This window comes from Myripristis murdjan, chromosome 16 (genome assembly GCF_902150065.1).
Source record: "Myripristis murdjan chromosome 16, fMyrMur1.1, whole genome shotgun sequence".
Lineage (NCBI taxonomy): Eukaryota > Metazoa > Chordata > Actinopteri > Holocentriformes > Holocentridae > Myripristis > Myripristis murdjan.
In genome coordinates this window covers 29,631,217-29,647,856 of record NC_043995.1, presented here as the reverse complement: position 1 = coordinate 29,647,856, position 16,640 = coordinate 29,631,217, and the positions used below count along the sequence as shown (strand labels likewise).

The window sequence follows — 16,640 nt, the reverse complement described above, 5'->3', positions numbered from 1 at the left end:
AGAGCGGATAGTTTTGCCGCCTGTCGTACAGAAGACCACGGGTTCAATTCCCCATCCTGACTAACTGGCATCACTACTTTAAACTGTAATGTATTACTTTTTCAAAGTAACGTGCCCAACACTGACAATGATAGATGAAATTTGACAGCAATGTCCACACTGCAACAGCAACGCAAAAATATGTGCATTAATAAGAGGATTTAAGAAAAGAAAAAAGTAATCATAAAAATTACTTTCTCTTCTGCAGCAGTAATTGAGTAGTAATCAAAATGACTTTTTTTACAGAAGTAATTAGTAATTGTAACTTATTAGTTTTGTGAGTAACTGGTCCCAACACTGGTTATTTGTCTTCTGGTCATTTCCTCTTTTACTGCTACTTGCTGTGTGTCTGATTTCTATACTGAAGCCCTGCTGGGATGCACATGGATGAAATAATTCACTCCTAACACTTCACTGTGTGGTTTTTGGCGGAACACACACACACACACACACACAAACACACACACACAGGCTCTGGTCTCAGCTCTCTCATGTTGTTATCCCTTCCTTGCTTGGCAGACTTGGTCCTGTGAAAAAACGCCTAAACAAAAGTGCATTCTGTACTTCAATGAAAACAGCATCCGTTGCACGTAAACTCTCAACTTTGTGTGGAGGAGTACGTTCAGATACGGGCGTCATCTGACCGCGTCCAACGTTTGGTGGCTCGGCATCCTCGTGAAAGAAAGTTCAAACTCTGACAAAGACCGTCCGTGCGTCTGATTGGATGCCGATCACCAGACTGTCCTCATGTTTTGCCTTCCAGCTGTTCAGCACGAAATGTCAATTTTCCCCCAAAACGATCCATCGCAGTCCCTTTCTGCACACGTCGTAGGTGAGAAACGAGCCACGTTGTTCCCAAATCCTGCAACATTTTCAATCCGCGGCGCCTCGTTTACATCTTTCTCCACGATGTTAACAAGCGGCGAGTGAACTTTATGCAAATGTGGCGACGCCGACGTGCCGGAAAGAGGCTTAACAATGCCTGGCAGCATGCGGCGCACGCAGTGGGAAGCGTGGAAATTGACGCCCATATGTGAACATGCCATAAGTCTGCACAAGGTCATGCGCTCCGATTGGCTGATCCTGGGTGGATGTCTGCGAACACACACACACACACACACACACGCATGCCAGAGGTATCAGAAAATTTCCATTCAGTATCACCACATTCTTCACGTTCGCAATTTACATTCTGTTTATGTGACATTTGAGGATAAAATGTGCTGTGTGTGTGTGTGTGTGTGTGTGTGTGTGTCATCAGGCTGTGCAGGGAGTGTTCAGCACTTTCACCGGGTAACAATAGAGCAGCAATTACACACACACACACACACACACCGGTGTGCCAGCAGAGAGCGGTGACACAGCATCACAAACCAACCCACGTGTTAATGGTCTGCTAACGAGTGTGTGTGTGTGTGTGAGTGTGAGTGTGTGTGTGTGTCACCTTGTTGCCACAGAGGGTGTTGAAGCCGCCCCGCATGACTTCCCATCTAACCTCGACTCCACTGACAAATACGCATCACACACACACACATGCACGCACAGGCATGCCCGTATTCCTGACACCCACCCAACACACACACACACACACACACACACACACACACCAGTGGGTTTTCACTTATTGTCATAGCCGAGGTTTACAGCCTTGTTAACAGCAGGACAGAAAATAGCAGCTAAATGTGTGTGGCGGGCAGAGAGTGCGTCCTCTGCCCGTGACAGCGTGACTTCAGACTCCACACACACGTCTTTGTTTTACAGCCGCGGCTCACACACACACACAACACATCAAATAAAACTAATCTTTATGATGCATGTGTCTCCATTCATTATGAGGGGCTGATTCGGTCCACGTCCCCCGTAGTCACCCATAATTCCTTCGACATAAAAGACTTTTGAGGCTTTGAGGGGAATTGATTTCGCAGTCCGAACAATAACAACCTCGAGGGTTTACACATGTAAACAGTAACGACGTCATTTTGTGTTTACAATGGACTCTCTTGTCCTTTATGGGCTGTTTTTGTCTATTGAGTTAGCGTTACAGTCGCCATATATAGACTTCTAAAGCGCTCTGTTGTTGTTGCCGTGTCCTCTCTGACCTAGATGTCCACGCTGGAGCAGGACGGGGAGGAGGTGGTGGGACAGGCTCGCTGCCCGTTCGAGTCTCGCCAGTCCAACGTCGGCCTCTTTGCCGGTGAGTGAGGCGGCGCGGCCCTCGTGGTCGTCCTGTAACGGAAAGGGCACAGGTGCAGCCGCCACACACCTGCTGATGTGTGTCAGTCGGCGGCTCTACGTGGTGTCCAAGTGTCCGAACGAGGTCCTGTGTTATTCAGCTCCCAGCAGTTTGTCTTTAAATTTTCTCTGGCTCTAAATTTCTTTGCAAATTAAGTGAGTATTTATTGAATGAATTTTAATGTGTTCTTTTCAGTTCTGAGATAGATAGATAGATAGATAGATAGATAGATAGATAGATAGATAGACTTTATTGATCCCAACCACGGAAATTCTGGTGTTCCGGCAGCAACAGTAGAAACATATAATAAAGTTAAATAAAATAGAATAAAGGCTAAATATATACAATAAAGACTATAAAGACTAAAAACTAAAAATATACATGAATGAATATGAAATGAAATATACAGATGGAATTGAAGTATATACATGATTGCATAGATAAGGAGAGTTAGTATGAAACCACGAAACCAACAACCAAGTGGCAGAACCCGACGCCCGGAACTGGGATTCAGGAACTAACCGAAAAAAAAAAAAAGAACACTAATCCAACTCTGAATTACAAGCTGGAGATTTGGGTCTCATCATCTCTGTGATTTCAGCTGAAATGACATCAGAGCCACTCAAAACATTTTGTTGTTGATACAAAAAACTGAAACTGTAATTGTGTTCGTTCACCACTTCAGGAGATTTCATCTCACATCTGCTTTCCTGCAAGTGAAAATTCACTTGAAATAAGTGAAAATTAGCTAGAAACGAGAAACAAATTTTGCCAATGAAACAAGCAAATTTCCACTTGAAACAAGAGACAATTGTCTAAAAACAAGTTACTTCTGAGGTGATCATGTCTTATTTTAAGTGTAATGAGATATTTTGACTAGTAATAAGACATTTTTGACTTGAAATAAGACAAATAATCTTGGTAAGATTTTGAGTTTTTGCAGTGAGAGCGGCGACAGTCCTGGGCTTTGATTGGCTGACGCTTCCAGCTCCTCATATTCAAATGAGGCAAACCTGTTGAGTGGATGTTTCCCACAGGATTCGTCCATTCAAATGCTTCCAGCTTGCATGATTGGGTGATGTTTACTAATCACTTTGTAGGGACAACCAGTCAGGACCAATTACAGTTATTTACTGGAAAAAAACCAGAAAGGATAGCTGAGCATAGATATGAAAATTGCAGTAATCCTACATTTACCTGGTGAAATTAAACCAAGTTTTAACAATTTCTGCATTATACACCTTTGATTGTACATGTATAATCAATTTATTTTTCTGTATTCTGATATAGACTTCGACTTTCTTTATTGTCATTGCACAAAAAAACACAGCAGTGAGTTTTTTGCAATGAAATGTCGTTGCTTGGCGTCCGGATTACAACAGAGATGGAATTGTGGGTCAGTTTAAATAATTAAAATTTAATCTATAGAGCTAGTGTGTAAAAAAACAAGAGCTAAATAATAATGAGTGCAAGAGAGAATAAATAGATAAAACAGAATAAACAGTGTAATAATAATAATAATAATAAATCAAGGACAGGTTTTATTCCCATAATGGAGCCTCTTAAGCGAAGCTGCTGACCCCTACATGCTCACTTTCTGCAAGTCACTCCAGATAAGAGTATTTTAGTGTCCGTGGCTCAACCCCCCCGAGGTGTCCCCGGTTTGATCATGATTTGCGATTACATTTGAGGAAGCTGATATACTGTCAGCGCCTCGGGGGGGGGGGGGGGGGGGCGGGGTCGACAGCCCCAGAGCAGGATCCGCACTCAATCCTGCCAATTTTCCGGTGACATTTACGCAAAGTTCACACGAGGCGTTATTAAAAGAGACGTGTTCATCTACATCTGTTCTCCTGTGCCGCTCTTAAAAGGGCGATAAAAGTCACCTGTGACCAAAATAGACACTTGAGAAAAATGGGCTATTCTTTGGAAATGCGATCCCTGAAAATGTGCTTCAATGAATCCCTCATTTGTTTCGTTTTTTTTTTTTTTTTTTTTTCTCTTTCTCAGGCGGAGATTTCTACTCAGCCACCATGACCGACTTCTTGGCGAGCGACGCGGTGATTTATCGTAGTCTGGGAGAGAGCAGCCCCGTCCTGCGCACAGTCAAGTACGACTCCAAGTGGCTGCGAGGTGAGGCTCCAGCATCTTAACATGGAAGATTTGACTCATTTTAATGGCGTAAAGCTGCAGCACTGTGACATGGTAGGTGTTGGGATGTGGAAATATTGGACTGACCTCTTTTCTGTCAGACGGCGTCGCTGTATAAACATCCCTAAATACACCTCTCTTGACTCCTGACGCCTTTATCAGTGTGACTTTATCAGCGCCGGCTCTGTTTCCTCCATAATTATTATCACAGTGATGTGTTCTGTTATTTTTGTATCCTAATATTCAAATTTGCCATATGAGAACACGCCATTCCAGCATTTCGCCTCTTCCAAAACAAACATTTGTGTTACTCGCTCGACTCCTCGCCTCTCCAGAATGTGTTGCCACGTTGAATACAAACCAGCGCTGCCGCTGTGTAAGTGTTACACATTTCTCCTCCCTCAGAGCCCCATTTCCTCCATGCCATTGAGTATGGGAACTACGTGTACTTCTTCTTCAGCGAGATAGCAGTGGAGTACACCACACTTGGCAAGGTAAGGGACCACAGTGGATACACACACACAGAGACTGGTGGCATGTGACGCCAGCTCCTCTTCCTGCACACCAATGGAACCAAACAGGATTACTTGTCATGCACAACACATGCCTACAAGACTTTAAAGTGCTGTCGAGAGCTGCACGTGGGTCCTGCATGAGTGCAGAGTCATTAGCATGCATGATTAATGAGTCAGACAAAAGATTGCATTGTTATCTCCGAGTCATGCCCCTCACCCCTCCCCCGTCGCTTCAGGTGGTTTTCTCCAGAGTCGCACGTGTTTGCAAGAACGACAACGGAGGTTCCCCGCGGGTGCTGGAGCGCTACTGGACGTCGTTCCTCAAAGCGAGGCTGAACTGCTCCGTGCCCGGCGACTCCTTCTTCTACTTCGACGTCCTGCAGTCGCTCACCAACGTGCTGCAGATCAACCACCGGCCGGCCGTGCTCGGCGTCTTCACCACGCAGGCTAACAGGTCTAATAGCTTTTTTGCCATGCCACAGCTCAGAAACAACAGAAAAAAAGTGAAAATAAAATGTCAATGCCATTGGGAAAGGTATGGTAAAAGTAAAATTGTATTAAAGTTTTGGAAAAGTCCTGGAAGTGTGACTAAAGGAGCGTCGACTCTGTAAAGACAGACTGACCAATTAAATGAAATACTGCAGGCTCGAAGCGCTACAGTGGCCCTCAAGGATTTCTGTTGTGTGCGTTCATGCGTCACTTTTTTTATTTTTTCTCACTCTGAGGAAGAAAGTTGAAAATAGCTGCAAGTAAATACTGTCGGTTTGTCAAAAAATGACAAACCAATTGCAAAATGTATTGCTGCAGCTTTGTGTGGAATTGAAAAATGAAAAAAAAAAAAAAAAACGTATCTAATAACTTATCTGACAGGCTCATATACAGTAGTGCTAATATAGACCAGCTTTGACAGCACATATACTGTCAAAACACACCTTTTTATTGCAAGCTGTAAAACAATTGTTTTTCTTTGGTCATGGAAATTGAAAGTCATGAAAAAGTCTTTTAAAAAGTTATGAACATATACTTTATTTGAGATGGTGTCAAGAATTGTAGAGCAGACATGCTCAGTCACAGTTTCACAGGGACAGGGGCCGGATTCTCCAAAGGTTCTTAAGATTAAATTTCTTCTTAAGTTCCACTTTTTTTCTTAAGTTTGGGTTTAAGAAGAATCTTAAGATATTTTTGAATTCACAAACAAAATATCTTAAGAATCCAAACAAAAGATCTTAAGAATGTTCTCAACTTTATTCTTAAGATTTTTCTTAAGAATAAATGGGATTCTTGAAAGAAATTATCTTACTATTTTTCTTAAATAGTATCGTAACTTTAAGACAGGTAAAGGTCGTCTTAAGTAACCACATGCTGTGTGAAGGTGAGCTATTTTTCAAACATCTTTGATTAATTTAGAGCCAAATTTCATTATATAACATAGATTAATGTAGTAGGCTAATACCTCAATAATTTTACATTGTATATGTTAACATAGTGATAATCGTTATCTAAACTGTAATTCAGCCTAATATCTAAGCCAGTATTTAGACACATATAGGCACATATATTGTTTCTGAGTCTATATGAGGACATTTTGTTTAGCCACCAGTCACCATTCATGTGTCAATTATATTTAGATTCCATTAACTAATAGGTTAGTAATATCGTCGCTGTCCAATACAAAGTATGTATCTCGATTTTTGAGAAAACACTTTTATAACATCAAATCAAAGTTGAGACTATAATAGATATTGTTTTGTTGTATTTTAGATGGAACTGCTGTGGGCTGCAGCTAGAGGCTGTTTGTTTACATAAAGATAGATAGTTGAGAAGTTTGTAAGTGGAAAAAATTAAGAAGTTCTTAAGATAATGTGTAGTTCTTAAGAAAATAATGGGGAATAGCACTTGAGAACATTCTTATGAACTTCTCATTTTTTCCTCTTACGAAACGTCTTAAGATTATCAGTAAGAACTTTTTGGAGAATCTGGCCCCTGAGTGACAAAATAAAAAAAAAAAAAATACCTTTGTGTCTTTGTCTGATATGAACAATGACCTCCTGGCTCCGCTCTTCCTCCTGCAAAATTGACGTGTCATAACAAGACGTTGTTAAAGCAGGATGTATATTTTCATATACACGTGGCATCATATCGGTACATGCTGAGTTCTTCTTTTTGAAAGGATAGAGGTCTTGTCTGGGTTCGTCAAGGCGCTGTGTTCCAGACTTTTCTGTCGTTCTTTGTAACCTCGTCTTCCTTTGTGGCCTCTTCCACAGCATCACCGGCTCGGCCGTGTGCGCCTTCTACATGGACGACATTGAAAAGGCCTTCAACGGCAAATTCAAAGAGCAGAGGAACAGCGAGTCGGCGTGGACGCCCGTGCCGGAGGAGCAGGTCCCGAAGCCGAGGTGAGCGCCGTGTCTTTGTCAGTTTGCGAGAACATGTTTATCCGCCGCTCACAATGCAGCTGCCGCCTTTTTATTGTTCCGCTCGTGCGTCTCCGAACAAAGAAGTCACACGAGACACCTGTTTTTACCCCGTTTTTTTTTTTTTTTTCCCTGCAAAATCCAAACAGCTGCGAGTCGTTTTTTTACATCTGTGCTCCGAGCGGGAATCCCTCCTCATGGTTTTCTGTGCTGTTGCTCCGCAGGCCGGGCTGCTGCGCCGGAGACGGATCCGCCGCCGCCTACAAGTCGTCCACCACGTTCCCCGACGACACCCTGACCTTCATCAAGTCCTACCCGCTCATGGACGAGTCGGTGCCCTCGGTGAACGACAGACCCTACTTCACCCGCACCACCAGCAGGTACCCAAACACGAAAGGACAGAGTGTGTATTTCACCCGTCCAGACTTGATTTAGCTAAATACATTCACCCACACTGCAAAAACTCAAAATCTTACCAAGATTATTTGTCTTATTTCAAGTCCAGAATGTCTTATTCTTAGTCAAAATATCTCATTACACTTAAAATAAGACATGATCAGCTCAGAAGTAACTTGTTTTTAGACAATTATGTCTTGTTTCAAGTGAAAATTTGCTTGAAAGAAGTGAAAATTTGCTTGTTTCATTGGCAAATTTTTTTTCTTGTTTCTAGCTAATTTTCACTTATTTCAAGTGAATTTTCACTTTTTCCACTGGCAAATTTTGTCAATGCAACAAGCAAATTGTCACTTGTTTCAAGCAAATTTTCACTTGAAACAAGAGACAGTTGTCTAAAAACAAGTTACTTCTGAGGTGATCATGTCTTATTTTAAGTGTAATGAGATATTTTGACTTGAAATAAGACAAATAATCTTTGTAAGATTTTGCGTTTTTGCAGTGCAGAAGACATCCACTGTGAATCCTGTGAGTTGTCTTGAATGTCCAAATGTTTTAATCACATGCTTCATGGAGGACAAAGGCTCCAAAAAAAAGCTTTTATCCTTTTCTTCCAGAATGGAGCTGCTGTTCATCCAACAGCTGCAAAAAAAAAAAGGGACATGAAAATTTCAAAATTCTTTGCTCGTCAAAGCTGTTGGCTGTCCATTTGTATGTGCCAAAGCAATGAAGTTATGGTAATGATAATTGCTAATTAAAGAAAATGTGCTCATGCATGTTCACCAGCGCAGCACTGGCCTGAACATCTGCCTCCCGCCTGCACCGAGGCTTCAGTCTCCTCCTGAAACACACTTCTTCATTTCTTGTTCGCTGCTCTTTGCCAGCATTGCCGATTGACTCCATGCTAACAGAAACGGCCAGTTTTTTTTAACCTTTATTCTCTTCGAGCCGTGCGATATAGCTCATTTCATCAGGCATTCAGGTCGGCCCAGGGTGAATACATGATCCAGAGACGATTGCCTTTGCTTTGTGCTGCGCTCACATCGATTATTGAAGAGTTTGAACCGAAAAACGTAGATGTTTTGCACATTAAATACCTCATTGTAACTCGAAATCTGACGTCTGTTTGGCTGCAGCAAACAAACGACATAATCCTGTTACATTATCAAAACACATGCAGAGCTCGTGTTCGTCCATCATCCACGTTGTCGGTGCCTGTATCAAACGCTCACTCGGTCTTTTTTAGCGTGACAAGATGCTTTGGTGAATCCGGACATAAACAAAACCATTAGTGGGGCCTCGCTGTTTGTGCATAATGCTGCTTACAGCCGAGCCGCGGCGACAAATTGGGCCTTTAATAGAAAGGGTCGGGGCGGTTTGTCTTTTTCTTTACGGGCTCTTATGCAGGTATTATTTTCTATCATCAACGGCGGCGTAATGCACCGACAGTGTTTTCACAGCCGGGGCTCGAGATTGGTATTGATGAGTGAGCTCAGGTGGAACACATAACCTTGTCCCTCATTAAAACCCATTGGATTCATTCACGGCGTGAACAATGGTCGATCCCGGCCCACATCAAAGACGAGCCGCACGGGGACGGGGGGAGGGGTTTCTCCAGAGCTGACCCGACCCGCAGGCGGCCGTCTGGACTCCTCATCAAAGAGAGAAAGTCACTAGTCTGTGTTTGTGTGTGTGTGTGTGTGTGTGTGTGTGTGTGTGACATTTGAGAATCCAGCTCTGTCAGATGATGATGATGGGGTGAATGTTGAATCGGCGGTAAGTGTCACAAAGCGTGTCAGACAGTATCACACAAACCACAGACAGGCACGTTGTTCGCACACATGCACTCTCAGATCACAGATGCAGGTTCACACACACACACACACACACACACACACACCCAGCAGACACTCCATACAGGAGCCTGTGCCATGCCTCCTGAAGCGGAGCCAGGCTGACAGCCAACCAGGCTCTGGGACGGCTCCACACGGGGGAAACAGGCGCCGCCTCACATCTGGCGCCAAAACATCACATCTGCCTTCGCCTCTCCAGAGACAAGCCGGATAAATGAAATCTAACCAGAAGCGCATCACGCAATACTGGCGAGTCATTGCAGAGCCGTGCCAGTTTTAGTCCTTGTGGGTAAACACGCCAGGCCCAGTGGGACCAGCTGGAAGCGGCTGCGGTACAAGTGAGGGCACGGGACGCTCGGCTGGTGTCCTCACGCAAGGGCGGAGTGGAGTCTGCAGCGCTCGCCACGCCGGCTGTCCAGGAAAATGTGGATGGGGAGACTGAACAAGCTCTAAAATTACAGAATTTTGTAAAGTCTATTCCAGTTGGGGAAAGCCAGGCAATTAAAAAACAAACAAAAAAAAAAAAAACAACAACATCTTGGAAGAAGCCAAAGATGATCTTGGAACTTTGTCAGCCGTTAAAGAAGCTTTTAAAATACAATAACTCACCGACTTTTAATTTTTCCTTTTTGTTCACATGATGTTCACTTCTCCTGCAGAATAAGACGGAATGATAAACGACAACGTGATTTAAAATTTTGCTAAAGGGAAAAAAAAAAACAAAACTCCTTAGTGTCACATGCGTTGCGGAAATTCAACAACGCATTGAAAAGTACTTTACAAATAAAATCTATTATTTTTATTATTATTATTATTATTAACATTTGATTCACGGTGAAATCATGGAATTTGACCTTCACCTGAAATAAATGAAAAAGGAAAGATTGCACTGAGCTGCACTGAGAGAGGAGTGATAGATTAAGTGGATGCATATGTGGATGGAGTGATCAGTGTATGAAAGGATGGGAGGATGGATGGATGAAGGTGGTGGAGGAAGAGATGGATATCGATTGCTCTTGCTGTGTCTCAAATCGCGCACTTCTGCACTTACACTCAGTATTTTGAGTGCATTAAGTGCATTCACACTGAAAATACTAATAAAATGCAGTGCACTGCAAATACCCGGATGTACACTCAAAACGGTCAAAAAGTTGAGTGTGGAGCGATGGACACTTCTCACCCTCACGGCACCACTGACCGGAAGGAGCTCCCTAAAAAAGCTGACTTGACTTTTCGTTTTACGACTGTTAATATGTCACTTTATTAAGTTTTAATTTTTTTTCAGGCGAGAAAGTAACTACGTAGATTCCAAATGTGTGGTCAGTTTGTCCAAATAACGTCTGTTTTGAAAATCGCTTCGACGTTTTCGGATAACTCTCAAGCTAGCGGTTGTGCAAAGTACAGTCACTTCCGGCTGTTTACAAAAATAAAACTCTAATACCTTAGAAGCAGTGGTGATGCTTTTATTTTGAAGATAGGATGTGTACACGTCTACTTCTGGATAACTTTACCACCAAAAACCAAAGCCGGCCGCGGCTCGGGTCGGCATCAGGCGGGCCGGCCGCGGCTCCGACCGGTACCGCGCCCACCCGGTCAGGTCTGCCGGATCTGACAGGTGAGCGGCCGGTGCCGCGGTCGGCTCACCTGATGCCGACTTTCCGGTGAGTGCACAACTGGAAGTGCGCCAATTGAGACACCCTTCACTGTCGAAATTCACGCACTGTGCCGGTAAGTGGACTGTCAGCTAAGTGTACTTACAGACAGTGCACTATCTATTAATTTGTTCTTCATACACATTTTTTTGATGTTTTCACTTCATCCTGTGGCTAAATTGGCAGTGAAATCCAAAATGCTCTTTAGCACAATGGACCATTTTCACGATAAATGTCATTATTTGTCCCTGTTGATGGTGTTTCGCTGTAATTACCTTATTAACCCTTACAAGGTATTCAGGTCTGTTGGACCCGTTTTCACAAACAACAAACATATGTATTGTTTATATTACTTGCAATTGGGTTGAAGTAAAAATCTGCTGAGTATTTTAACAAAAAAGGTTTGATTATGTTGAATTAAAAGCCCCAATTTGCAATGGGTCCACCAGATCCAGCAGGACTCCCTGTGTAACAAAAAAACGAATACCATATAAGGGTTAACCTCTTGTTTCTCCGGTGTCCGCAGGTTCAAGTTGAACCAGATCGCGGTGGACACGTCGGCGGGGCCGTACAAGAACCACACGGTGGTTTTCCTGGGCTCGGAGGACGGCCGCGTGCTGAAGATCCTGGCCAGCACGCACGGCGCCAACGCCTCGTTCAGCTCGCAGCTCCTGGAGGACATCGACGTCTACAACCCTGACAAGTCAGACAATCTGTCGAGGGCCTCTGTTTAATTTCTTTGTTGTTCAGCACTGATTTTCTGTCACTGTCGCTCTCCTTGTCCCGTCTTTTTCTGTTCCCTTTTGACTCCTCTCTTTCTTTCTCTCTGTGTGTTCCTTTATTCCGTCTCTTTCATTGTTCCTTTATTCTTTTTTTCCTTCCTTTCTTGATTTCTCTCTTGTTTTTTTCTTCCTCCTTCTCTGTGTTCTGCCTTGATCTGTCCTGCCCACCCTCTCTCTCTCTCTCTCTCTCTGGTCTATTGTCACACTTTGCATCACCCTGTACAGCTAGAGGGAATGTTATTTTTTTTTTTTCTTCTTCTATCTTCTTTTGTTTTCTGGCTGCACAGCTTGAAAAGTCTTATCTGCATGAACTCGGCAACTTCGATTCGCAGAGCACAGTCGGCCTTCCTCATTGTTTTCAGATTCTGCCAGCCTTCTGCGGGGTTGATTTTGAAAATGAAACAAAAACAAGACAAAAAAAAATATATATATATAGCCCTTCGTCACAGGTGGTGTCACTCTGTGTTCCCAGATGTAACGTGCGGGGCGAGGACAGGAGGGTGCTGGGCCTCGAGCTGGACCGGGATCATCACGCGCTCTTCGTGGCCTTCTCCAGCTGCGTGATCCGCGTGCCTCTCAGCCGCTGCTCCGACTACAGCAACTGCAAGAAGTGAGTCGCCCCCGTGGAGCAAAATGTCACCGATGCCAAGATTAGAGGCTCGATTCCTGCTCTCGCCTTTGTGTTTTCCCCTGTATGGGCAGAGCAAGGCGCTAACAACAAGGGCTGCAGTCCGACTCACTTCCAAGTCGAGACAAATGATGCAAAGAAAGTACAGTTCAAGCCCAAAATAGGCAAAAAACGATGCATCCAATTCTTTCCGAATGTAAAAAAAAAAAAAAAGAAAAATCCAGCTTAAGGAGTTTTTTTTTTTTTTTTTGAACAAGATCCAGATCTTAAGTGCAGCTGCTTTGTGCTTCGTCCAACTAATTAATGCTCGGGATTTCGACTAATCAGTGTGTACAAGTTTGAGGAGCAGTGCAATCAAGGGATGCCGTTATGCCCGGCTTCAATGAGGATTGCAGTGTGAGATTTTACCCGACTAACATCCGACACCAGAACCTCTGAGTGACGTCAGACACCTGTTTCCCAAATGGTTTACAAAAAAATTGTATGTCAGTATTTTGTCCGGTGACTCCAAATGAATGCTTCAAGCCTACAGTGTAAACATAATGGACGGGATCAGTGCTTGATATTTTCAGCATTGAAAAAGTGGCATCCATGCATCCTTAGTGTAAACTGTGCAAAGGTGTAATCTGCTAATCTGCATGTGGACGAGTTGGAGGGACAGATATTGATCTTGGACACCATCCAGCAGCGTCCGAGAGTAATATAAATTCACGTCCACATCATGACGAGATTAAGACAAAGTCGGCGACGTCAGAAAAGTAATCTCAGTCCCGGAGATGAGACTTAGGGCCAATCCCAGTTCACCCCTTAACCCTACCACTTGCCCCTACCCCTCCGTTTTGCGCGTTCACGCATAGGGGTAGGGATGTCCCAATCCTTGTTGAGGCGGAGGGGGAGGGTGGAGTGCTAGGGCTATATAGCCCTCCAAACAGAGTTTTTTCAGAGGCACACTCCAAAGCGAGTGCTACGAGAAATCTCCCACACTTCTCACACAATTAACACAAAAATCAATAAAGTCAGCGATTGTTTGTTTGATATTACACCACTACACTGCAAAAACTCAAAATCTTACCAAGATTATTTGTCTTATTTCAAGTCAAAATGTCTTATTACTAGTCAAAATATCTCATTACACTTAAAATAAGACATGATCACCTCAGAAGTAACTTGTTTTTAGACAACTGTCTCTTGTTTCAAGTGAAAATTTGCTTGTTTCATTGGCAAAATTTGTTGCTTGTTTCTAGCTAATTTTCACTTATTTCAAGTGAATTTTCACTTTTTCCACTGGCAAATTTTGCCAATGAAACAAGCAAATTTTCACTTGAAACGAGTGAAAATTGTCTAAAAACAATTTACTTCTGAGGTGATCATGTCTTATTTTAAGTGTAATGAGATATTTTGACTAGAAATAAGACATTTTTGACTTGAAATAAGACAAATAATCTTGGTAAGATTTTGCGTTTTTGCAGTGGCAATAATCCCTGAGAAGCCGTGGGTTACAGTGATTTTAGAACGGCTGAGGGGCGTTCTTATCGGCGGCACGACGTGCAGCGGAGACATCTCCTTACATTCTTCCGATTCGCTATTGACAACCGCAAAAAGATGCCAACAGCCCATGCAAGAGAGATTACCACAGCTGAAGACGTCATTTTGAGATTGAGATTTCCCGGCAAAAAAAAAAAAAAAAAAAATCGTCGCGTCTGTTTACAGCGTTACTGATGACTAATGATGACGTTTCCGGGGATGAAGGGTTGTCCCATTTCATAGTTACCCCTTGTAACTTTGTTGCAAGGGGGAGGTGGCACTCGAAAAAGAGGGGTAGGGGTAGGGGTGAAAATAAGAAATGGGATTGACCCTTAAGATCTGACTCGAGCGCTGTAGCCCTGAAACGTCGCAGGGGTCAGGGGGTTTCCATTCACCGTGGAGCTCAGCTGGCAGAAAATGTCTCTAACACCACCAAGTAATTCAGATTAGGTAAGTTCTATTTCCACCGGAGCCACCAATTTCAAAAATGTGTCCACTCATGATACTGTAAGGGGCTTTGGGCAAAAGCCTCCACCAAATAGCAGATGTTATGTTATTATCTGTCCAGTTCATGGAGTTTGCTCAGGCCACTTTCCCAAAAAGCATTTTGAGGTTATTTGTGGTGTTGGCAGGTCAGAGGGGGTAAGATAAAGTTGAGAGAGAGAGAGAGAGAGAGAGAGAGAGAGAGAGAGAGGGAAGGATGGTGTGGCTGCCATTCAAGAAGCGCTGCTGCTCGAAGGGAAGATTCACGATTTTAATAAGCGTATCTTGTTGATTCCTGCCGGAGGTCCACGTGCGGTGCTAATAAAGTGGAGAGAAAAATAAAGTGGTGAGAGGAATCTGATATCATTGATGCAAAAAAAAAAAAAAACTCTGGTTAAATCGTTTGCACTGTAAGATTTTGTTTATGAGTGTGTGTGTGTATTTGAAAAGTCCTGAACTACCAGCGTTTGAAAACATCTGATATTAAGTTAAATCTAATCACCGTGTTAGTGGTTGAGGTGGTGCAGAGAAACTAACAAGACACAGTTTGGTCTTGAGTCGTTTGCTTTTTATTCGTTTTAGCCACAAAAAAAAAAACAGCCATCAGCACAGAGTCCTTAGCCTCATATTCTCATGAAACCAGCTAATGATCCATGTGATGATGGGAAAATTAAATACAGCCATAAAGCATGCAAACGCAGATCTAACCTGAAAGACATTTATTTTCACTGCCAATAGTTCTGCTACCAAGAAAAGGCATAAACTGAAAACAACGTGCACTCGTTATTTACCCTTCCCTCTCCAGTGATCATTAACCAGCAGTAAAGACAAGCCACATCTTAAAGTGTGTTATTACGAGTATGTATTTTCTTGTATGGCTTTTTTTTTTTCACCCCAAAAAAGCAAAGTTATCGTACTTCACTGTCCAGTGGAACTTGTGTTTCTTGGGTGCAGCTTGCAGAGATGTTGAAAGCCGTGTGGTTTGGACGTTTGAAGTCGTGCACAGCAGAGCCTTCCAGCCTGTCTCTTTGTCCAGTGGCTTTTGTTTTGTCAGGCAGTGTTTTAGCCCCAGCTAATGTACTTTCTCCCCAGCTCACTTCTATTTTTGGGGCCGGGAGGAATGTCGGCTCCCCTCTCGCCCCCCTTTTTCTCAGTCCCCTCCACCCCCAACCCAGAAAGAAGATTTCTTTTCTGTTCCACCGGGGAGCACATATACCCCCATAGCATGCTAAAGCCTCGTTGCGAGGGCCTGGAGAAGCTCTCAGCATCATTTACGCACAAATTGGAACCAGCTGATTGGCCGGGAGCCAGCGGTGGTGGCTGCTGTTTTTCTGAAGCGGGAGGAGAGGAGGAACAGAGGGAAAGCAGAGGAAGAGGAGGAGCTCAGCGAAAAAGGATAGGACCCGTCTTACTTTACGGGCCAACTGTATCCCCAGATCCCTTTTAGAGAGTTGTGCTACAGCTCAGCTCATCCAGGGATTAGGGGCCCTGTAAGCCTCGTCAGGCCTGGCCAGGGGGGTCGGGTTTCAGGCACCACATCCTCGTCCACCCCACCTCATCATCTGTCCACCTCCACGTGAGACTCCTTCGATCTATCTCTCCATTTTCTACCCCATTTTTCTCTCTACCTCTGCGTTCTTTTCCCTCTCTCTCGCTCTCTGTCTCCCTGTAGCCTCAGTTGTAGGGTTTCTGTTTTTCACTCGAGGCACCGCTGCTGATATTAGGTTTCAGAAATTGCTCTGTTTTGAACAGCGGCTGGGCATTGTGTGAGATGGGAGTTTTGATGAAAATACGATGACAGGGCAAGGAGGGGCCTGAACCTGGCAGATCTGCAGCGCTGGGGATTTTCATCCCACATGGACACATGGAAATTTCCTTTTGTTTTGTTTTTACATTCATATCTCTCTCAGCTCAGTGGTCATTCAAGAACAAATAAAGTCAAATGTTGCTGCTCTTGCATAAAAAAAAAGAAA

The 16,640-nt window shown here is 43.6% G+C and overlaps 1 protein-coding gene across 4 annotated transcripts in view; it reads left to right on the top strand.

Moving 5' to 3' along the window:
• The window catches only part of sema6cb (semaphorin 6Cb), a 183,779-nt gene that overhangs the window by 112,460 nt on the left and 54,679 nt on the right, over positions 1 to 16,640 (top strand). For all 4 annotated transcript variants that reach the window (XM_030071594.1, XM_030071593.1, XM_030071591.1 and 1 more), the window contains 8 exons: positions 2,143 to 2,233; positions 4,283 to 4,405; positions 4,829 to 4,917; positions 5,175 to 5,392; positions 7,203 to 7,334; positions 7,577 to 7,732; positions 11,777 to 11,953; positions 12,505 to 12,642. In XM_030071594.1, coding sequence (XP_029927454.1) covers positions 2,143 to 2,233; positions 4,283 to 4,405; positions 4,829 to 4,917; positions 5,175 to 5,392; positions 7,203 to 7,334; positions 7,577 to 7,732; positions 11,777 to 11,953; positions 12,505 to 12,642 — 1,124 coding nt within the window. The remainder of the gene's footprint in view (positions 1 to 2,142; positions 2,234 to 4,282; positions 4,406 to 4,828; positions 4,918 to 5,174; positions 5,393 to 7,202; positions 7,335 to 7,576; positions 7,733 to 11,776; positions 11,954 to 12,504; positions 12,643 to 16,640) is intronic.